This window comes from Diorhabda carinulata, chromosome X, assembly GCF_026250575.1.
Source record: "Diorhabda carinulata isolate Delta chromosome X, icDioCari1.1, whole genome shotgun sequence".
In the NCBI taxonomy this organism is placed as follows: Eukaryota; Metazoa; Arthropoda; class Insecta; order Coleoptera; family Chrysomelidae; genus Diorhabda; species Diorhabda carinulata.
In genome coordinates this window covers 63,047,924-63,069,855 of record NC_079472.1, presented here as the reverse complement: position 1 = coordinate 63,069,855, position 21,932 = coordinate 63,047,924, and the positions used below count along the sequence as shown (strand labels likewise).

The 21,932-nt window shown below is 30.0% G+C and overlaps 4 protein-coding genes and 1 long non-coding RNA gene across 6 annotated transcripts; 2 read left to right on the top strand and 3 right to left on the bottom strand.

Annotated features, from left to right (window-relative positions):
- Positions 1-220: 220 nt before the first annotated feature.
- LOC130901758 (cytoplasmic dynein 1 light intermediate chain 2) lies at positions 221-3,896 on the bottom strand. Its single transcript, XM_057813339.1, has 6 exons — positions 3,605-3,896; positions 3,392-3,552; positions 3,067-3,334; positions 1,169-1,693; positions 780-1,038; positions 221-520 (listed from the first exon to the last, which is right to left on the bottom strand). The coding sequence occupies exons 1-6, from the start codon at positions 3,789-3,791 to the stop codon at positions 394-396; spliced, it is 1,527 nt and encodes a 508-aa protein (XP_057669322.1). The 5' UTR covers positions 3,792-3,896; the 3' UTR covers positions 221-393.
- A 406-nt stretch (positions 3,897-4,302) lies between these two features.
- On the top strand, positions 4,303-6,539 carry LOC130901844 (zinc finger protein 277). Of its 2 annotated transcripts, none has more exons than XM_057813474.1 (6): positions 4,303-4,498; positions 4,551-4,746; positions 4,999-5,222; positions 5,340-5,651; positions 5,865-6,186; positions 6,426-6,539. In XM_057813474.1, exons 1-6 carry the CDS (start codon positions 4,480-4,482, stop codon positions 6,490-6,492), a joined length of 1,140 nt encoding a protein of 379 aa, XP_057669457.1. In that variant the 5' UTR covers positions 4,303-4,479; the 3' UTR covers positions 6,493-6,539. The 2 variants fall into 2 exon arrangements, with proteins under 2 accessions (XP_057669457.1, XP_057669455.1); XM_057813472.1 differs by having other exon boundaries at positions 4,990-5,222.
- A 735-nt stretch (positions 6,540-7,274) lies between these two features.
- On the bottom strand, positions 7,275-8,724 carry LOC130901845 (uncharacterized). Its single transcript, XR_009060328.1, has 2 exons — positions 8,399-8,724; positions 7,275-7,365 (listed from the first exon to the last, which is right to left on the bottom strand). It is a non-coding gene; the product is annotated as an uncharacterized LOC130901845 (long non-coding RNA).
- Positions 8,725-9,650: 926 nt separating this feature from the next.
- On the top strand, positions 9,651-13,150 carry LOC130900784 (uncharacterized protein CG1161). The gene is made up of 4 exons (XM_057811654.1): positions 9,651-9,823; positions 9,875-10,002; positions 11,584-11,824; positions 12,954-13,150. The coding sequence occupies exons 1-4, from the start codon at positions 9,770-9,772 to the stop codon at positions 13,098-13,100; spliced, it is 570 nt and encodes a 189-aa protein (XP_057667637.1). The 5' UTR covers positions 9,651-9,769; the 3' UTR covers positions 13,101-13,150.
- A 682-nt stretch (positions 13,151-13,832) lies between these two features.
- Positions 13,833-20,587, bottom strand: LOC130900782 (uncharacterized). Its single transcript, XM_057811653.1, has 2 exons — positions 20,123-20,587; positions 13,833-16,884 (listed from the first exon to the last, which is right to left on the bottom strand). The coding sequence occupies exons 1-2, from the start codon at positions 20,541-20,543 to the stop codon at positions 16,040-16,042; spliced, it is 1,266 nt and encodes a 421-aa protein (XP_057667636.1). The 5' UTR covers positions 20,544-20,587; the 3' UTR covers positions 13,833-16,039.
- Between the last annotated feature and the right edge of the window lie 1,345 nt (positions 20,588-21,932).

Here is a 21,932-nt window from a genome sequence, read left to right as displayed (position 1 = left end):
TGAAATAGCAAAAGCTGTTCAATTTTTTAAAGTATATTACCAGAAAACAATGAAATTTAATGAATTAAATGGAAAAAATGAGTTGGGAATGGATTGATATTTAAAAATGTTGTTAAAGCACTTTTTCAATTAATTGGGTGTGAGGTATGTTGGAAAGGATGTGAAAATACTGAATAAAACTCTATTAGAAAGTATTTTGGGCCAGAGGTAAAAAAAAACATTTAATGAAGACAAAATTTAATTGAAATATAGAAATTAATATAAATTATTATTCTTATAATAGCATTAAGGAAATCTAAGAACAAATAATAAAAAAAAAGTTATCACAGGGATAGTTATTAGAAAGCTTAAATAAAACAATAAAAATTACATTACTTATTATAGAAAATATTTTTAACAATCAGAAGCATTAAAATCGACACCTGCATCCTGTGTAATACTAGATCCAGTTGAATTTTTTTTATCACCTTTGGACGTTTCATCAAGATCTGTATTAGTTTCTGTACTTCCAGTACCAGTTCTAAAAAAATCCAGTGACATGATATATTTTTAATCAAAATCAACATATTACAATTCTTTAATCTTCAAATGAATTTGAAAAATAAATTATTTCTTAGGAAATTCGACAAATCTAAGTCAAATAGGTTTAATAATAACAGAAAGAACACTCTGTTGAAAGCTTTGAAACTCAAAAGAAGCTCAAGATATAATAACATCTTCAATCAATTAGTTTTTCTTCTAGATGATACAAACTGTAAAATAATTTTCTTGATACTCACCCTTTATGTGCATTTGGTGTAGTAGAAACAGGAAGCTTTTTACCTCCACCTCTGGCTAATCTATCTAGTTCTGCTGCAGCATCTGTTCTCATACTTTTATCTGGTAAACTTTCTGCCCCTGAAATTTTTGAAGCACCTCCGCCCGGACTGCCAGTTTTTTTATACAGAAGAGAATTAAAGAAATTAGCCAAAACACCTTCACCTCCTGGTGAACTAACTACCTTTGAGCCATCCAGTTTCCTAGGAGAACCTTGGATTCCTAAAAATAATGTGAAAATAAAAAATTACATGCCATTTAGTTATGTTTTACAGAAAAATCTACCAAAACCCGTTAATAATGATAAAATATTTTTTTAACAAGATACAAATATTAAAAAGACAATACTTACCTCCAATGGGTGGCCTAGCTGGTGATTCTCCTAAGCGGATAGATGGAGCACCTCCTCCAAACGAAATCTGTTGCTGTCTAGTCAAAAATGCTTGTTCATCTTCAGCAATTATCTCGGTTTCTCTATTTATAGCTTTTCTAGTAACTGGCTGTACTATTACATCCCTGTAATAATTTTCAGGCGTACAAGAGTGCATATTTTCATATAAAATGCAAATTTTTTTCATATTGTCCCAACCGGCGGGTATAAATACCGCATCTTTTTCAACAACTAGAGCCGGTGTATGAAATGGAAAGCCATAAATACGATGAGTTAAATATTTATATAATAAATCGCAGTTTTTATCCTCTTTTGCACTAGTGTAGAAGAGAGCTGCTCCATATTGCAGACAGAATTTTCTTATCCATTGCTGCATAAAATCTAGATGTTCATCTCTGTAATCTTGCTCCTTTTCCAAATTTTGTATAAAGTCTGTTTTTGTTACCACAACTACTATATCCAGACCCAGATTACTTGTAAGAGTACCTACAATGACATATTTGTTTCAAACGGGTAGGAATATAGTACCATGGACATGTACTTAATGGTTCCAATGAACACACTATTTACTATGGCTATACCAACTCCTACAATTACATTGCTTGGTCCTTTGAAATGGATAAATTATGTATAAATAAAATGAAGAAAAATTAGGATTACAATCATAGTACAAGTAGTATTATATATACAGTGTGATTTTCCAGTATCTGAAAATCTTGGTAATTTAATGTTTAAATCAGTCTCTGGTCATGTATTTTGCATTTTTTCATACAATATTATTGAATGCAATTATTTTTTGTCGCTTGTACTCTACTGCATGCCATTTCATGTAGGAAACTAGAAGATTTTCTATTAATTTGTTGCAGGAAAAAATGCACAAAAATTTGCTTCAACTTTATATATTATCTGCAATGATATTGTACGAAAAAAAATTGCATAACGTACGACACCTTACATATAGATCCAACATGCATTAGAATGAAAATTCTAACACCATCGGCACAAATATACTAAGTTACATCTTGTCTCATTAAAATAGAACACATCAGTGTTTCTACTTGTCACTTCATAATTTTGCTTACATGGAATAATAATTTGTGCCTACACTGATAGAAAAAATTGGTAACAAAGTTTTATTTCAGCCTGGATATTTTTATGTATGTGTTGTCCTGATAATAGTGTAATATATTTACCAAAACGTCGATTTTCAAGGAATCTATTTCTATTTTCTATACCCTATTCCCCCCAAAAAATTGGTTTATAAAGTTTTATTTTTAATTTCGTTATGAGTCCACTCAGTTGTTAGACTGACTATTACGTCACTTTTCTGAGCTACATCAATATGAACCTACTTCTATAAAATTCAAATTGTTCTGAAAAAAATCAACTAATATTAATTTTGGAACTTATTCACCCAGTAGAGTAGGTATATTGACATTTTTATCAACAAAGTTTTGCTAAATATGTTGATGTTAACCATTATAAATATATAAAAACAACTAAAAAGTTAAATTTATTTTTTTATAACCAATCCCTAGGGATCGACCTTTGAAATATTAGTCATAGGGATTATTACTACTGAGAAATTTTTATTTGATTCATATGAATTTTGTTGCTAACATATTAGTCACATGATAGAAAACCTACACTGTTTTGAGTATAAAAACCAACAACCACATGGTGTATTCATTATGAACATTCCAGATATTCCAAATTAATTAATACTTATAGGAAAAAATATAAAATGTAAGATATTACAAAAAAAATGCCAACAAAACATATATAAAATATAAATTTGAGGTAATAAACATACTCTAATAGCTTAAAAGTTGAATATTAAGGAAAATTGTAGTACATACCTTCAGGTAATGAATTTCCATCAAATAATTCATCCTCATCTCCTAAATTTCTAGAGCTCCTCTTCATAGGCGAAGCAGGATCTAATTCATCTCCTGGTTCTACATAATCTAGCCACATTTTAATCATTAGTTGCTTCCTAGCCTGTCTCAAATCAATATCAAGTTTCAATTTATCAAGATGATCAGCCAAAACAGAAGCCCAATGTTGTAATTGTTCTAAGATACCCCAAGGTGTAGTCATTGATACAGTTAAAATTACAAGTGTTTCCTGGAAAAAAAAAATTAATAATTAATATATAACATTAATAAGTATATATATGGGTACCTGAAATGTTTCCTCGTTAAGGGCAAATTTAAGAAGATCTACATGAGCTGGATCTCCATCCAAAACCCATACACTCAACCTGGTGTGATCATCTCTATAATCATCTCTTACATCAATATAAGCATATTCTAATCCAGAACCTTTACTGGAATTCTCAATACCTAAAGATGTTATTACATAAAGACAATATAAAAATCATATTTCAATATTTACCTTGAAGTTTAGCTACCATGGTAGTTTTTCCAGATTCGTTGTCACCCAAGACAAGTATTTGTTTATGTGGAGATAATTTGGGATTGCCATTTTTTTGGACGTCATGCAAAATTTGAGACCATAAATTTTTCTTGTCGTCCTCATTTCCAGATATATTTTCAGTTGATTTTTCAACTAAAGGCGGCATATTCAATAATTATTATAACTGAAAGATAACCAATTTTCTTAATATTGACGTTTCACTTAGGTAGCTTTGACATGTAACAAATCAAATGTCAAATATAGTATCAATACAAGTTTCTTGAGGGCGTTCAATTTTGAATAATCTGGATCTTTTCTACCCTGGTAAATCAGCGATCATTTGTCTATCGATAACAATCATCAAATATCTAAAATGTATTATACAACTAAATAAATATCATGGGAGATTAACCTACGAAAAAAGTAGTAAAAATTCAAAGTTAGAAATAAATCTTGTTTCATATTTGAAATTTTCACTATAAATTAGGTTGCTCATAATAATTAAAAAAATAAAGAAATTTAAGGTGTTTTCAAAGTCAACAACAACATAAACAAAGAAAACAGTTCTATGATCTGATTACTTCGACTTGTTTCCGAAAGATCATGAACGTAATCCAAATTTTTTAGATCATGATCAGGACGTCGTTCGGATTACCTTCCGAATATTTAGGTCACGATTGGGATTTAGAAAAGCCATATAGTTAACTATATTAACTCTATGAATTTTGTCGATGGATATCAAAGAAAATTAATAACAAAAACAATTTACAGAGACGTAAAAGTGATGTAAAATAGACCAAAAGGGAAGCGTTAAAAAAATAATCAAGTGATTTTATAGCAAAAAGGGTATTATTATGGATTTCATGAAGTCGGGTAGTGATGTAAGCAACTTAATCAAACTTATTTCTCATACCATTTATTTTAGAAAGAGCAAAAGAGTCGTTTGGACCATTAATTTTTGAAGAAAATCGCTGCGATCTATTACAAAATGTTGACACTCGATGTTTATTGTGTGAAGACGAATTCAACCTGCAAATATCTCTCCCTATGTTCCTAGCCCATATTTTCGATGTACATAATATTGTCATTGAAGATGTACAGAATATTGCCAATTTACATGAGTGAGTTTTATTTAATATTTGTAACGTGTCTAATTGTTTTTATTGAAAAGACCACACCATTGCTTATTAATCTATTAGAATGTGATTTATTTTCAAAAATTGAATTTTCAGAACTAGTTATAGTAATGTAAAGACTTTATAATATTTTTGTCATTGTAAAGAATTGATAAATAACATTTCCAATATTAAATTGTTCATATTTGAACTATTTCAAAAGTACTTTTGACTTTACTGTAATTTTAGCTATATTAGATATTGGCAACAAAAATTCAAGAACACAACAATTGAACAAATAATACCATCTATCACTTTTGATTCAACGAATCAAAAATATTTTCTAATGTCGAATTTGTTAAAGGAAGATAAAGAATTGAGGCATAAGTTAAAATTAGAGTATGCCTTAAAGGTACAAGAGTATGAAAGAAATGACAAAAGTTTCATTAGATTTTGTTTAATGTGTAAACTTTGCTACGAGGGTGAGTTGAGATTAATTTCATTAAATTTTGTATTGGATTTACATGATGCAACAAAAAAGTAGATCATAAAGTAAATATATTGGGGTGAAAAATGCCTTTCTTATATAAATTTTTAAGGATCAAGACAAGGATATTTAGAGCACCTTTCAGTTCAACACAATTTGCAGTTGGGTAATCCCCAAAACTTAGTTTTTGTTGATGAATTAATAAATACTATAGAATCCAAAATGTCGAATCTTCAATGTATATATTGTGAACGAATCTTCACAGATAGACACGTTCTCAAAGAACATATGAGAAAAAAGTTACATAAACGCATTAATCCAGAAAATGAGGAGTATGACAGATTCTACATTGTTAATTATCTAGAACCCAATAAATCGTGGAAAACTATACTAAAAGAAGATGATAGATATGCTATCAGTAGAGGTATTATATATTTTTTTCTATACTTCCTAATAAAATTATGTATATTTATTGACCTTACAGCAGCCATTGTGTTTGTTTCCTTGCTTTAATTGCTTTTCATCACAACTAGCCAGAGTTTATTATCACTACTAAAGGAGCTCTTTGTGTTTTGTTTTCTAATTGGGTGCTGTACAAAGAGAATTATGTGAATTTCGTTTTTTTTTTGTTTTATAGAAGCAAATGCAGATGAAGAGTATTCTGATTGGAATGAAAAAGAAGATCAAATAATATGCTTGTTCTGTAAAGCCAAAGAAACTGATATTAATGTAATATGCCTACATATGGAAGCCGAACATGGTTTTAGTTTTACAGATATTACAAAAGATTTGGATTTCTTTCAAAAAGTTAAACTAATAAATTATATCAGAAAACAAATTCATGAAAATAGATGTTCATATTGCCAATTAAAATTTGAAACTTTTGTCGACTTAGAAAAACATTTAACTGGGGAAAATCATTATAAAATACCACACTTGAAAACATTTGATCAACCTGAGTAAGTATTTCATTTTTTTCTCATAGTACAAGAATAAATTTAGAAAAATATACAAAAATCCCAACAGCATAATACAATTCTTCACATTCTCATTGAAACAATTTTGGAATTAGTTGGTGGATGAAACTGATGAATTCGCATATAAAAACTATGTTTTATACAATTTTCAATTGATATTTGTTGAAAGAATTTGAAATGAACCCGTCTTATATATTTAAACTTTAGTTCTCTTTTTTTAGGTTTTATTTTCCAACTTATGAGAACGATGCTTTTTTATATTTGATCGATGATGTTGAAGACAATTGAAAATGGCAAGCTAACATGTGTATACAGCTTAAATATATATGTGAAAATTAGTAACTATCTAGTGTTTTATTATCTAATTTAGTCCTAATACTTATTTCGATTTCTAGAATTTAGACTAAATCGGTTTTTAATACTCTATAGGTCTTATGCTATAAAAATAAATCTAAATCATAAAGAAAGTGTAATGTCACGTTTTAACATTGGTCATAGAAAATCGAAAAATTGAAATTTATATTTTGTTTCATTGGCACATTTAAGATAGGGATTTGAAAACCAAAATTACTACAACATTGTTTTTATCAATAAAAATTCAAAAATTCCCTGATTTGGCTCTGAAAACTGTAATTGAATTTTTTTTTGAAGAATGGACTACTTTTTTTTGAAAGGACATATAAAACTAACAATTTGGGAAAAAAAAGGCTAATTAAATGTAATCTGAACAATTTTTAGGTTGGGATTCCATATTTTCATGCTTTATTTGTAAGTTTGTGTGAATTTAACGATTATTTAATTAAGTCTATAAAAATTTCTATTCTTGTTAATAAAAGTCACAATTTTTTATCAACAAAGAAAAGTGTTGAAATTTTGGTTTTTAAACTTGGGTCTCATTTAAATGCGCCAAATAACGTGACTAGTGAAGGAAAACGTCAATTTTTTACGGCCAAAAATATGGTGTATCAAAGAAAGTATAAGTCTATGAAGTGGTTTTACATTTTAAACCCTTAATAAATATATATGTAAATATGAATAAAAAAGAAGGGGAGAGGATAGATCATCAAAACTTTGAGGAATAAATATATTACAGAATTTTAATATTCTACATTAGAATTCATTTACCTATCATTAATGTTTTCTTTTCAACATATGTTTAACCTAAAACAAAAATATAATTCACCATAACTTTCATTGTTCTACAATATTAATAAAAAAAATGTTTTTCATTTTGTTAGACCAATATATATGGGGTGTTCTACTTTTCTACCAATAATGACTTGTTTCCTCACAGTATTCTTTATTCTTCCAGAATTGTAATTTTCACAAGTTTAGTAAATTAGTAGAGGTGATAGAATATTTGGAAATTCAATAAAAATAATTCCAAATCCTAACTCAAAAAAAAAGGTTGATTACAAATTTGAAGAACCAATAGAAGTATTTGAAAAGTAAAAAAAGAGAGAAGTAGGAGAAACATGTAGTGCAGAACCTCTGTGCTTTTTAGCCCAAATGTCACTTCAATTGAAATGCAGCTCTTGATTGTTTCCTCTGTTCACGTTTGTACAAAGTTTCAACTCGAGTGTGGAACCTGTCAAAGACAAGTCCTTTTTACTGACCCGTATAAAGGCCATGCTTTACCATTGTGCGATCTGATGGTAGAATACAAGTACTTGCGCCATCTTTTACATCTCATCAAGATTTTATAGTATCCCTTTATACTGTCAACTGAATCAATGCCACCCACATATTGATTACATTCATTAACTTGATCAGATCAATGTTGATATATTTTTTTTGTCATAACATTGATTCTACGAAATTTGACACCATCATAACAACTTTATTATCTTTCCAAACATTTCAAATTTTAAAACCATCAATACCTCATCATCATTAAAATCCATCCCACTAATTTAACTGAAAACTTCACAATTTAATCTAACAAATTATTTTTCAATGAATTTCAAACTTTATGCACATATTTGCAATGAAAAATGAACTATTCAAATCAAGTTTCTAGAATATAGTAGTAAAACTATCTCTATGTAAAGTCGTTTATTATTTCTTTTTTACAAATCTAATTAGATCTTTGGTAGAAAAGTTGAACGTCGCATATTTACAAAAAATAGTATTCTAAGGTTAAATATATGCCATTGACCTCAACAATATTTTTATTAAATAAAAGTACATTTACCTTATTATCTATAAGGATAAATAAATTTGTGTTTCGCTTAAGCATCTGGTATAGCTTCTAAGCCTTGCACTTTATATGGGTCCCCAGTTAATCGTCTATCTCTTAAATACTGTCGCCTTTGATCCATTGTATGCATACTCCTTCTAAATCGATTTCCTACTACAAGGTTATTAAGAATATATGCAGATGCATGTGGAAGTGCCATAGCAACTGTTATTATGCCAAAACTAGGTAATAGTTCGAACCACATTATATAAAATCAAGTAAGCCTCGTTTAATTTTCGGTTTATATTGACAATTACGTAATTCCCAAAAGTTACGAATGGTTAAAAGGCGCTGATCACACGTCAAATTATGTGTCGAATGCTTGTCAACTCGAATTTGACAATCACCGTAACATACACATTAGATACGTATAAAACTTTCAAAAATAAAATATTATGACTATTTATTATTTCAATTTCCTGTTAAGCTTCTATAAAAGCGGTACAGGAAATAATTTTATTAATATCTGACATCATAGATAAACTACAATAATATCTATCCTCGCCATTGAAAAAGAATCATTTATTGAATTCGCTGTCTCAGACATAGAGTTAATATTAAAGATAGGGAGAGCGACGTATGGGCATACTGAAAATATCAAAGATGGAAAGAGAGTCAAATAAGTGGAATTGGACGAGAGAGAAAGAGTATCGGTTCATCACTCTCTATCTCCCTTTAGTTAAAGAAAGAGAGAGCGAGGTATGGACATAGAGAAAATATTAAAGGTGGTGTATAAGTGGAATTCTAATATTGAACGAGATAGAAATAGCATCGATATACCACTCTCTATCTTTTGCTATTCTTACCACTTGAAAGTTCGACGTCATTTCGATCCAATCAGAATAGATTAGAGAGAAATAGAAAGGGTATACCGATGCTCTTTTTTTTCTCTACCAGCAGTTCTGGCCTACTTGAACAATCTCCCGCACCTCGCTCTCTCTCTCTATCTTTATTGTTTTCTCTATGACTATAGGAGCTTGGGCCTGAACTGCTGATAAAGAGAGAAAGAAATATCTCTTTCTCTTCATTCTGATTTAATTGTTATGAAGTTGAAATTTCGAATTGTGAAAACGGCAAAGGAGGAGAATAACAATTTTGGATTCTAAAAGCCAGTAAAGAAGAATAGAGAATGGTGCCCTTTCTCTCTCTCCCAATAGAACAATTCCTCATATATACCTTCCTCTCTATCATTAATATTAACTCTATGGTCGTAGACTACAGATTGGGTTTAATGACAGATAGTAGGAAGTTCAAGAAAATTAATTAGCATAGAAGAGAAAACGAAAGTTGATGATGTTCTATTTAAAACTGTGTTGAAACGAAACAATGCAATATTATTTATTGATTTTGAGTTTATCTAGTATATTTGCATTTTCTACGGTAATAAAATTATTTTCTATTCAATGCATACGTTCAAATTTATTTTTTTAGGCTCAATCCTATGACGACAAAAGATGTAAATGTATATGTCCCAGTATATCGTCTGTGACAAATAAAACTGAATCAAAAAATCATACATCCAGAATTTTGTACATTACGAATGTACCTCCAAACAAATGGTATGTATAATTTAATTAGTTGACAAAATCTAAATTGTATGTCGATATTGGTAAATTCGTAAATTTAAGCAAGTAAAGTTTCAGTTTTATTACCCGCGTACTAAATAAATAATTTATTGAGGCAACTACATGTACTCCTTTTGTTTTCAAGTAGCAAGTGTTTTTATTTATAATATGTACTGTTCTAATGCTTAATTCAAGTTCTTGTAAGTTTCTAAATGCCTATATTATTCTAGTTAAAAGCAATAAATGTCGATTATTTGAATTATTTTGATGTTTTCCTTTGCTTAAATTTTGTTATTGAACAACTTTTTTGTAAGGCATATTTAATAGTAAGAATAAAAATTTTGTATTTAGTTCTTGGTTAATGAAAATGCAGGCCAATAAATATTTGGGCTAGACTATTAATTAATAACATAATTTGTCCACATATTACCTCTAACTTAATTTAAATCAGCGTTTTTTATGATTCTCTTGAACAGTGCAAGAGACAATTGAGAACATTATTAATTCCTAACTGCTGAAGTGGGAAAGGTGGCATTTCATATCATCAGAACAGACAAAATATTAACTGCAATTTCTAAGATCTGCCTTTATAACTGGATATATATATATATATATATATATATATATATATATATATATATATATATATACATATATACATATATATATATATATATATATATATATATATATACATATATATATATATATATATATATATATATATATATATATATATATATATATATATATATATGTATATATAAAATAGAAGGCAAAGATCTGATATTAGGAAGGTCACATACTCACTCATAAATTTCTCATCCTTCCTATTCCAGACAGAATCAATACTTGTCAGTTTCTACTAGTGTCATTAGGTGGTTGAGTCCTGTAAGAAAGCTTGTGCTACATTATAACATAATTTTCACTAAAATCCATATATTTCTTAGACTTCGAAGTAATTATTATTTAGTTTCTTCACTCAATCCAGTAAAAGGTTTTTGTTAAGTATATTGATTTCCTCGTGTCTCTTGATCCTTAAATAACTCAACCGAAAAGAACTTATTGTTCTTTCAGTGTCATTGAGTTTCATACAGCAGCATAGCAGTTTATACTTTCCAGGTTCATTTCCATATATCTACTTGTAAGGCACTAACATAGTATCCTAGTGGTAATGAGCTTGTCAACTCCAAAGAATCCATCTCCAGCTCTTATTTTGAGGGAGTCTGTATATCATTTGATGGTGTTTTTCTTGAAAGTTTGAGTAGTAGGTCCTCTCTCCCAATTTACAATTTTTTTCTTGATTATTATGTCTCTGGGGAAATACTCTTACTCATAGTAGGGCTGATTTATCTATCACTAGATGAAGAGGTGTAGATAATCAAATTTAAAACTGTAAGTTTTTTTTCCTGGGACATTTATAGATGAGATTATGCCATAGACGATTTTTGATACATTAAGAAATTGTTCTAATGTTTCATTGAAGAAGCAGTAACTTGATAAATGAGGAAAGGTTATTCATTTTACTTTCCCAGTTCATATTCATGTTCTAAGTATTTTTATTTTTATTTCAAGCAATTGTGATGGGGTAATCCTGCCAAGAATCGGTCAAGATATTGTTGGAAAAGAACAAGAATTCTGTCCTAGATGTGATTGTAAATATGAAAACAGAAATACTACAATTATTAAAGTGGTCGTAATAATTGTTATCTGGGTGATTTCAATATTGGTAATTTACATGGCCTTTTTAATAATATTGGATCCTTTGTTGAATAAGAGAATCAAAGGAAACTACCAGGAACATACAAATGAGGAGGTAAATTACATTTGCGTTTTTATTTGCTTGACAACAATAAATTTTTGTTTATTTATTTTTTTTCCTATTTTATTATTTACAGGAGATTCCATTTTTAGAAAAACATAATAATTGTTTAGATTCATCTGCACCAAATATAAAAGTAAGAAGTTTTAAGAAACTTAATTAAGCTTTAAAGTATTTTGATTAAGTACATACAATTAATCTTATTAAACATTTTGTTATTGCCAAGGTGATTTAATAGTAATAGTATTTTTGGTACTTATGTTGTTAAATGAGTTTTATAGAAACTTGTAACATTCCATTAGGCCTGTTGAGTTTTCTTACCAATACCAAAATATTATGGTACAGCAGTCACTTCTAATTTATTTAATTGAACATTTGAGGTTTTGAAGAAAAAAATTTGTTATCAACCTTCCACTCCATTCAAATAATTTATATATTATACTATAATTTTTTATAGTCGCTGGTAAATTTTTCTATTATATTTTTATTTTGAATTTACACTTGAATTATAGAATGTATTAGATCACTCAATAAGTCGTGCGACTGACATACAGATGGCGCGGTTACTGTCAAATCCATATGACGTTTATGAAGTACCATCTTTCATAAGACTGTGTGTAAAATTTCATGACATTTTGATTAGTCAGAAAAAAGTTTATACCTATGACGTCATGCCTTACTGAAATGTTTAAACTACCTACAAAATTTTTAAATTTTCAAGATTTTTTTTCTATAAATATTGATCAAAGAATTGAAAAAGAATTATAACATATAAACTATAAAACAAATTTTTTCAATGTTCATGTTAGTACCCTATTAGATTTTAGTTGTTCATTGTGATATTTTGCTAAATGTTATGATGTCATGACATTTTGACGCCTCACCAGTGTCTAAATTATGATTTATGTAAGGATACGTGGAGGATGTAATTTTTTGATTGATATTAATGGACGAGAGATTTTTCACATTAAAAAAATTTAATTTCCACACTATATTAGAAACACATTTTTAATTGAACTCATCTTTACAAATCCCTTATCAAATATGTGTTTTTTTTGTTACCATTTATTCCTGCATACACCGTATGTGTATGGATTATAATGAAAGTGGTATTTTTTTCCAGGATGAGGTAGCGGCCGGATCAATGTCGCACAATATGAGCGTAAGAGGAAATGTGTTGAATAGAGTCGGACACCAACAGGACAAATGGAAAAGACAAGTTAAAGAGCAGCGAAAAAATATTTATGATCGTCATACCATGTTGAATTAGCTTGTTGAAACTCCATTATTAATTATAGAATAAATATTTGTATTTGTAAATTGCTTTTCTTAAGTTGCAACCAAAATGTGCCTCACAGATTTATTAGTGGGATAAAGTAGATCAACATTAACTTCGAAAGGATTTTAAGATTTAAGAATGACCCAAAAAAATGAAGTGGTGAGCAAAAAAATCCCAAAAGCCCCTTTCATTATGTTTCTGATCTTAGCATCTCACAGCCATTAGCGTTTTAGCTTCAAAATGAGTGTTGTTATGTTATTAAAAGGGTTATAACACACAGTAAAGGGAATACAAACCTAAATTTATTTGAAAGTGATTTATTTGATCTTAATAAGTTTCTTTACTCGATGCTATTCCATTTTTGAGTGACCTAAAAAGGCGTATACTATTATTTCTTTGTTCGTCAGAGCGTTCTGAATTCCAGTTGTCAATTGTACCAGTGCAGCCTCCGTAGGTTTGCTTGTTTGGTATGCGAATTGATGGAGAGGTTTCCATTTCAGAAACGAGGTCATACTGATTGTTCTGAAGGATTTGGACTTTGCGGTATCCTTCTTTTCTGCTTTTGGTATGAAGGATACTTTGGTCCTGGCATGTACCCCAGCTCTTGAATAGAAGAATAGACCTGAGGCGGATCAAGTGTGGCGGGATATTCTCCTGTCCTCTTTAAAGAATACTGATAAGGAAAACAAAAGAGGTAAATATAATAATAATAATAATATGTAGTTATATTTGCATAACTTTTTATTATTCCAGAAAATACATAAAACAAAATGCTTCCTCAGTATATTGTGCAGCTGAGAGTAATTTTTACAGAGCGACGTGGCTCTCAAGTGTTTGAAATAGCCGTGACGCGATGCTGTTATCTAGGGATGGACGTGGTAGAGTTAGGATAAAATTTTGACATAAAATATACAACCTGAAATCGACGACTGCGTTATACAGTATCACCAATTAAGTTATTTCGTGTTTTTCATATTTATTATATTTCGTGGAAGTCACAGAGTGAGATAACTAAGAGTCCTTGAAATGACCCACCCTCGCTATATCGTTATGTCCTCTATAGGACTTTTCGGAAACTATGATCATGATCTGATTGTTCGGAAACTAATCCGGATCGGGTTCTTTGTTGTTCGGAAACTGATCAATTTGATTTGGTCGTAGTCATATGATCCTTTCTACCCTGGTGGACCAGTGGGTAAATGCGATCAACTGACTGGTTATTTCATTTGTCATTTTAGCATAAAAATAGCTAACTAGTATCAAACTTTGGTGCAAAATCCATATGAGGGGGTAAAACGCATAAAAAAGTAATAAGAATCATAAATTATTGAAGATCATGTCTCAAATTTGAAACTTCCACCGACAATTCAACGCGACGTTCGATGATTGTGATCTAAATCACGTTTGAGTTAAGATCAGCTATAAACTGAGTGGTGATCCACCTGAACATTAGTTATAGTTTCCGAAAAGTTCTTTAAGACCGTGGTCAAGACAATCAAGAAGTTTTATGAAAATGTTATATGCAATTAGCAGAACACCTGCATGTGTAGATGTCTTTACCTCAGGAAAAACATTCAACAAGAAGGAAAATGAAACTTCATAAAAATATGTAAAAAATCATTAAAACATTCATTTCAGTATCATAAAACTTCATAACACAATTCTATAAATTTTATGAAAGGACTAAATTGGAAGCAGTTGATGTTAATTAAGAAAAACCGTTCATAATATTGATATTCTCGTAATGGGGAAGTGAGGGAAATTTTAAATAAAATAAGGAAAAAAAAAACATAACGTTGATGTGGTACAGTGTAAAAGGCGTTCTACACTGTGGGAATCGACCACCTAACTGAGGTGACCGTTTGTTTGTTTGCTTCGTTCTACACGGTTGAGTAGTTGACTCAATTCGTAGAGTGACGCAGCTTATCAGGAGGGATGCGCTCACGACCAAGGTCATTTACCATCCAACCTAATATTAGTCGGTCAACCGGTTTCTGCACTGTCCATTTTTACGTCAATTCGATTAAGGTCACCTCGGCTGGGTGATCGATTTTCAACGTGCAGAACGCCTTTGAGGTCCGCCGCAAATTGATTCCAGTTTCGTGGGTCTGTGTGAATATTTTGTTTTGAATTTTTATTTTATGTTGATTAATATTTCTTATTTTGTACAATGGAAATAGTTATTTGCATGTCAAGGACTGGAAGTACTACTTTGTTGGACGAGTCTGAAAATTGCGAGACGAGCAACAGACGAGTTTTGGATATTTGTTGATGTGAACATCTTGTTTTATTGCGAGAGTACTTTTAATCATCGATAATTTAGACCATAAAGTAGACCTTTTCCAGATTTTTCTGTAAAATAAGCGAGCACTACGTTTTCCATTGGGTTTTTCGCATTTTTCGCCACTTTATAAAGAGCTCGTACTGTTTTTCGTACCTTGCACGAGATTTAACCGGCCGCATTGCTTTTTTCTGTAAGATCAGGTGGCGTGGATTCGACTAACTTTTCATCGCTGATCTTTTTCATAATCATTCATTGTTATTCATTAATTTAGACAAAACTTGGGATAAAACAAATAATTTCAGTAAATTAAAAATTTGAGGTTATGCAAAATCATCAAAGTGAAACTGTCAACTGTCAACATTGAATTGGAACACTCAAAACGCAACTTTCGGTATGTAAATTAATACAGAACGAACAGATTCGGATTCTAAATCGAGAAGAAGATGTTGGTGAATGGCAATCTTGCATAGTGGCAGATGGGAATTTGGCTAAGCATGGGTTGGCTTCAATTTGCGACGGGTCAAATGAAAGATTATACTTTGTTTTTGAAACCTATTCATATAAAAATTTATTACAAATTTTTGTGCTTTTATTAAATTGGTGTAATTTGAAAAACGAAGTTGCATTGCTTTGAAAAAATTATGGTTTAAATCCATTCGTTTTCAATCATTTTTCTAAACAAAAATAAAAATTTCTTCTTAGCTATTGGATGTGATTCACTAGATGTGAATTCTTTCTTTCCGAAAGGGCCTCCGACTTCTCCCTTCTTTGCATAAATAACCGTAAAATTCATTATCATTATTTGTAAGAAAGACGACGGGATGGCTTCGTTAAGTTTTAGCATAAATTTGTTATAAGCGTAAGGAGCGACGTCGCATTTGCACTTTTCCAAAATTTTAATGAAGCATTCGTGATAAAACATTATCAAATAATCTAAATGGTTTTCAAGGGTGATTAAATCCACACTACTGAAAAGGAAAAATATTAAATCCGAAAATAGTTCATTCACGTTACACATTTGGAAATCTACAAACTTATTTTTCACGAACTTTCCTTGTTCGGAAAGTTGCATTGTATTATTTACCCACATGTCATTATGACATAAAGTTACAAAAGGCGAGCTATAATCGGGTTTAGTACGGAATTTTTCGTGCATTTTCTTTTCCATATCTGCCATGAATTTCTCCAATTTATCAATGTAATTTCTACAAAAAATATCTTCTTTGGCTACCTCTATAAAAAGAGGCAATAGATTTGGGGGTTTCATTTTATCATTTTTTGGAGGTTGAGATTGTGATGATGGATTCATTTCATCATCACGTTTCCCAGGAGGAGGTGGTAAACCGCAATTTTTAATGATATTCTCCTCAAACAATTTCGGATTCTGAATTTTCATAGCCAAAGGTATAGCGTGAAAAACAGCGAGATCTGACAATATCAATTTAACGCCATCTAGATCGAAGCTTTTGTGTCTATCAGTATTGGTGTATCCTAAAAAAAATTAATATAAGTTAATAAAGTATTTGCATAGTTTGAGAAAAAATTAGTTTTTGATAGTTTATACAAAACATTCATTATAATTTTGTTTTTAATTCTTTGATCGATATTCATAGAGAAAAAATTATTGAAAATTCAAAAATTTCGTAGGTAGTTTAAACATTTCAGCAAGGCCGCCATATTGCTTGATGTCATATGTATAAAACAAAACACTGAACATATGATACAAAGTGAATGCGACAGTTTAAGTAAACTTTAACAATGACATATAATAATATAATAATAATCATTGTACTGTGAGGTCTATTATGATCTACGGTTCCTGTCAAAATCTACAACTCTTGATTTCTAAAGATATTAATTCCTATTATCCCGCTCAGCCCTGAATACTAGAAACCAAAATGAGGCTCCAGGATCTGGATACTTTTTTTTGGAAAATCATAAATATTTTATGATTTCATTCTATCACAGAGGGTTAATATCAGATGTTTTTACCATTAAAAATTTTTGAAATAGAGCGAAATTTTCACTTGTAAACACACCTTACTAAATTTGTCAAATTTAGTAAGTACAAATTTAAAGATACAAGTAATGCATGATGTCAAGCACGTGCCGAAAATATTCTACAATTTTCAAGCCCCAATAATTTATTACTGGGCATTTTTTCTGATTTACAACGTGCGACTCATGATGTTTATATATTTTTAAACGCTGGATCACGTGGTTATATTACTTTATTTTTCAAAAAAACGATTTTTTCCAAAATAATTACTGTTATCTTTTTATTTTATTTTATTTTTTTATATAAATATCCTCAATCGTAATAATACGGCTCTCGGCTTCAAACGGTTATGATTTTAAAGAGGTAAGATACTCGCATCTAGAAGTTTCTTGCCTTTTTAGAACTGGATCTGTTTTTGCTAGACATTGTGGATGGTAGGTTGTTGTTTTTGTTGATATCCAAACGACACACAGTAGAATAATATCAGCAGAAATGAAATAATTAAAGAATAGCAGGGAACCGAAGACAGAAGAAACTGATCGAGTTAATCAGATCGTAATCATATGATTCTTTCTACCCCGGTGCACCGATGGGTAAATGCGATTAACTGAAGGGTTGTTTTATTTGTCTCTTTATACTTTTCGTCGTTTCAGCACAAAAATAGCTAATTAGTACACATTCAATACGGAGAGCGTGCCGGCGCGCTCTTGGATTCCTTACCCACTAACGGTGCGCGTACCGGCACGCTCTCCTTTCCCTTCACCAATGACGGAGAGCGTGCCAGCGCGCTCGTTTCCCTTCACTTTACAATTCGACACCAAACTATGTGTGAAAGTGTGCCTTTTTTTAAATTGAATTTCAGGTAAGTGAAAAATATTTTTCGTAGATTTTACTTTTGTTGCTATTAATTTTTAAATTCCTCCTGTATATAAGTAAAATCATGTTGAAAAACAAATATGACAACTAAATAACTAAATCGTTAACATAAGTTGACATGTTTTCTAATTAAAAATATTTAATTTGAACGTTTCGTTCAGTCTATTTTATAAAACTATTTTTGATAAATAACTTCGCGAGTTGTATCTAAAGATTCTTGTAAATTGGACCAAACATTTATTTTTGAGACCATTTTTAGAATTATCATCATTTTTAAATTCTTTGTTGTTGTTTAGTTATTTTTCAAGTTTTGGGATATATTTCTCCATAAAACATTCAGTTTTTATTTTTTCTGATTTCACTTTATCTCTTTCTAACTTTTAAAAACAATAAACAGTGTATTTTTGTTCATTTTTTCGACTTTTAGAAGTTAGAATACGATAATATCATGAACTTCCCTCAGAGAAAAACCCCCTTGTGCTTAATTGACTTTTTCGTAAACTATCATAAAAATATGGAATTGTAATTGTAGTATATAATTGTATTGTTTTGTAAATATAATTTTAATCCAATTTATATAAATTTTCTTATATTAAATTTAGTAAATAAGTCTACTGTTAATTGTAAATATAATTTTAATTTGTTTTATATAAATTTTCTTAAGTTAATTTCAGTAAATAAGTTTTTGAAAAATTGTACATATAATAAACGTTTTATTAAAAAAAATATAAAAGATTATTTATTTATTATATTTCTTACAACAATTTTATTTGATTGATAATAAAGGTGAAATATGTATATGATTTTAAGTAATCGTTATCGTAATTAATATACATAATTACATTTTTTTAAAATAACATTTTTTATTTTTTTATTGTTAGTTTAATTTCTCGGTCTTGGAACCAACAACGAATTAATTACAAGGTAAGTCATGAAGTTAGGCTACCCGCTACACAGGTGAACTGATTCCTTTACCACTGACTGAGAGCGTGCCGAGACGCACCCGCTTAATTATCGGAAATAGGACCTTGGGATTTTCTAAATCATTTTTTTAATTGAAATTAATGTTAGATCAAATAATTTGTATCAACAAACTTTTCCGTCAGAGCCAAAGATTTATCCGTATTCAGTGATAATCTGTGAAAATGGTTGCCGTATTGAATGAACTTTGGTGCAAAATCCGTATGAGTGGGTTAACCCTCATTCAATAACAATGATTGAATATTCAGTATCTATTACACAAGAAAATAAATATCATCAACTCACAAAAAAGCTGAAAAGTTTTTGTAGATCATGTTTTAAAATTGAAATTTCCATTGAAAATTGAACGCGACGTTCGGAAACTGTGATCACAATCTGGTTCTGGATCAGGATCAACAATCAGTTGATAGATGATCTACCTAACTTTAGATTATAGTTTTCCGAAAAATCCTATAAAGAGAAGAGTACCACAAAGATTAATAAGAAAAGTGACAGAAGCAAACAGACATTAGAAAAGAAACCTAGAGTAAAACCTAGGAAAACTTGACTAGAATAAGTAACACAGAAAGGAAGAAGAAAACGGAAAACAATAAGACAAATGAAGTAGGAAAGTGAAAACTAAAACTCCAATACTATTGACGTGCGGTTTGAAAAGTTATAGAGAAGAAAAAGAACGTGTATTTATAACTGTGATTAACAAAAAATACAAATGGAAAAACTTTGCTCGCTATAGCAAATTTTCTACTTTATTATTAATTTTGAGATTTCGTGAACAACGTGGCAATGCCGCGAATGTTTCCAGTGATGACGTAAACGCAATTTTATTTATCTATCACTTTATGTAATCGTACGTGTTATAGAATTATTATTTACCTTTTTCCACCAAATTTTCCAGAATCAGAACAGCATTCTCATCAGGTTTATCTGTATGATCTAAATTCAATCTAGCCGCAATCAATTCTGGGAAAACGTCCTTGTCTTGGAGTCCATGTTCTTTAGCAAATTGTCGTATCGTAGGAATAACCGTCGTGTAAAATAATATTTCGTTTTTAAAAATTTCAACACTGATTTCTGTTGACATCTCGGGTTTTATCAAAACTGATTTGGCAACGTAGTGCTCGATACTTTCATTACCATTTTTATTTTTTATAGTAACGTCGAGTTTAAATATATCACTGAGGTAATTTTCACCGGGGGCTGTTAAATTCGTTATCTTTTTATCCACAATTTGCACATCTTCACCGTGGTATTTTTTAATCAACTCGTCTAAGTTTTTTATTTTTTCTGGTTCCATTTCGAGGATAAAACAATTGAAACTGAAATGAAAACATCTTTAAATTGCTTTATATAATTTATTTAATACAAATACGTGTGTTATCTTTACTGATTGTGTCATTGTTCAGATGGGTTAATCGACTGCATTCTTATCGTGTTTTAATAATATACAAAGTGATTTTTATCGAATGTACATGTCATGAGTCAACAATTTTATATACCTTTCACGTAAATGACCTAAGGTTGTATCATTTTTGTAGTGCAAGTTCACAGCCCTAGATGGATCTGCTAACATAACTATATATCAAGTTGGCGAATTTGATATAGTTGTTCTAAATTGACATATGGCTAACTGGAACTAAACTACAATCATAAACACCGATGAAATAAGTTAAAGATTAATAAAGAAATCAATTGATACTTGTTTTGTCGCATTTACTGACCAAAATATAAAAAAATAACGGACACTATTATTTTTGGTTTGCTTCCACCTTAGCTTGGGCAAAAACATTTGACAGGTAGTGTATGCATTTCGAAGAATAGATGAATTTGACTAACATACAAAGTGAATTCGCTAGAAGTTGGATAGAATTTAAAATTCTTCAAATATCAATTAGCAGATTATAAAAACCCTCGCCGAAAATTTTGTTTGATCTATCATAGGCGTAGATATTTATTATTTTTATAAATATTTTTAAAAATATGTAGATCTTATGCGAGTTAAAAGGCAATCGAATCATTTTAACTTGCTACAACTGAATATTAAAATTACAAAACGTAAATAGACGACTAAAATGTACCTGCCTGTAGGGGCGTTTGGTTTAAACAGGGTACCAGACGTGAACGGAGCTTTTTTTGTACCCCACTATTAGAAATTCGGTGGTCTTCTATCTGACACAAATAATCTTGTCGCTATCGAACTATCTTTGACAATTCGGTTATTGCTATCCGTTTATTCAGTTTTTTTGTGTTTAAAACCACATACTGACAAAACAATGTTTCTAAACTGGTATAATTGTATTCTGGATAATCTGTTCAATCAACCCCTTTCGTGACTATTCGATAAATGTAAAATTTGTTTGGTTTAGTTAATTCAGCAATTCTTATTATGATTGCATTATCAGATTGCTGATTATTTTACTTTTTTCAACATTAAAATATATTTAAAATGTTTGCATAATATCTAAATCTTTATTATTAAATTCACACCTGTCTTTATATTACTACACTGTGCAATTTCATTGTCTTCATTCGCCTTATATCTATTTATATAAAGAAATTTATGAATTGAATAAATCTCACCGAACGACACACTGCTTATCGCTGGAATATTTCGAAAAAAATGTGTACATACGCTTTCCGACAGCTTCGGCCAATAGAAACGCATTTATGTTTACGATTCGATGTT

Bases quoted from the DNA above. Each gene is read 5' to 3' on its own strand.
- LOC130900784 (XM_057811654.1), top strand. From the start codon at position 9,770: ATGCAATATTATTTATTGATTTTGAGTTTATCTAGTATATTTGCATTT. The intron at 10,003-11,583 runs GTATGTATAATT...TTTTATTTCAAG, and splicing joins AATGTACCTCCAAACAAATG to CAATTGTGATGGGGTAATCC. The intron at 11,825-12,953 runs GTAAATTACATT...ATTTTTTTCCAG, and splicing joins AGGAACATACAAATGAGGAG to GATGAGGTAGCGGCCGGATC.
- LOC130901758 (XM_057813339.1), bottom strand. From the start codon at position 3,791: ATGCCGCCTTTAGTTGAAAAATCAACTGAAAATATATCTGGAAATGAG. The intron at 3,335-3,391 runs GTACCCATATAT...TTTTTTTTCCAG, and splicing joins TTAACGAGGAAACATTTCAG to GAAACACTTGTAATTTTAAC. The intron at 1,039-1,168 runs GTAAGTATTGTC...CATTATTTTTAG, and splicing joins AGCTAGGCCACCCATTGGAG to GAATCCAAGGTTCTCCTAGG.
- LOC130901844 (XM_057813472.1), top strand. The intron at 5,652-5,864 runs GTATTATATATT...TTTGTTTTATAG, and splicing joins TAGATATGCTATCAGTAGAG to AAGCAAATGCAGATGAAGAG. The intron at 6,187-6,425 runs GTAAGTATTTCA...CTCTTTTTTTAG, and splicing joins AAAACATTTGATCAACCTGA to GTTTTATTTTCCAACTTATG.
- LOC130900782 (XM_057811653.1), bottom strand. From the start codon at position 20,543: ATGGAACCAGAAAAAATAAAAAACTTAGACGAGTTGATTAAAAAATAC. The intron at 16,885-20,122 runs GTAAATAATAAT...AATTTTTTTTAG, and splicing joins GGAAAATTTGGTGGAAAAAG to GATACACCAATACTGATAGA.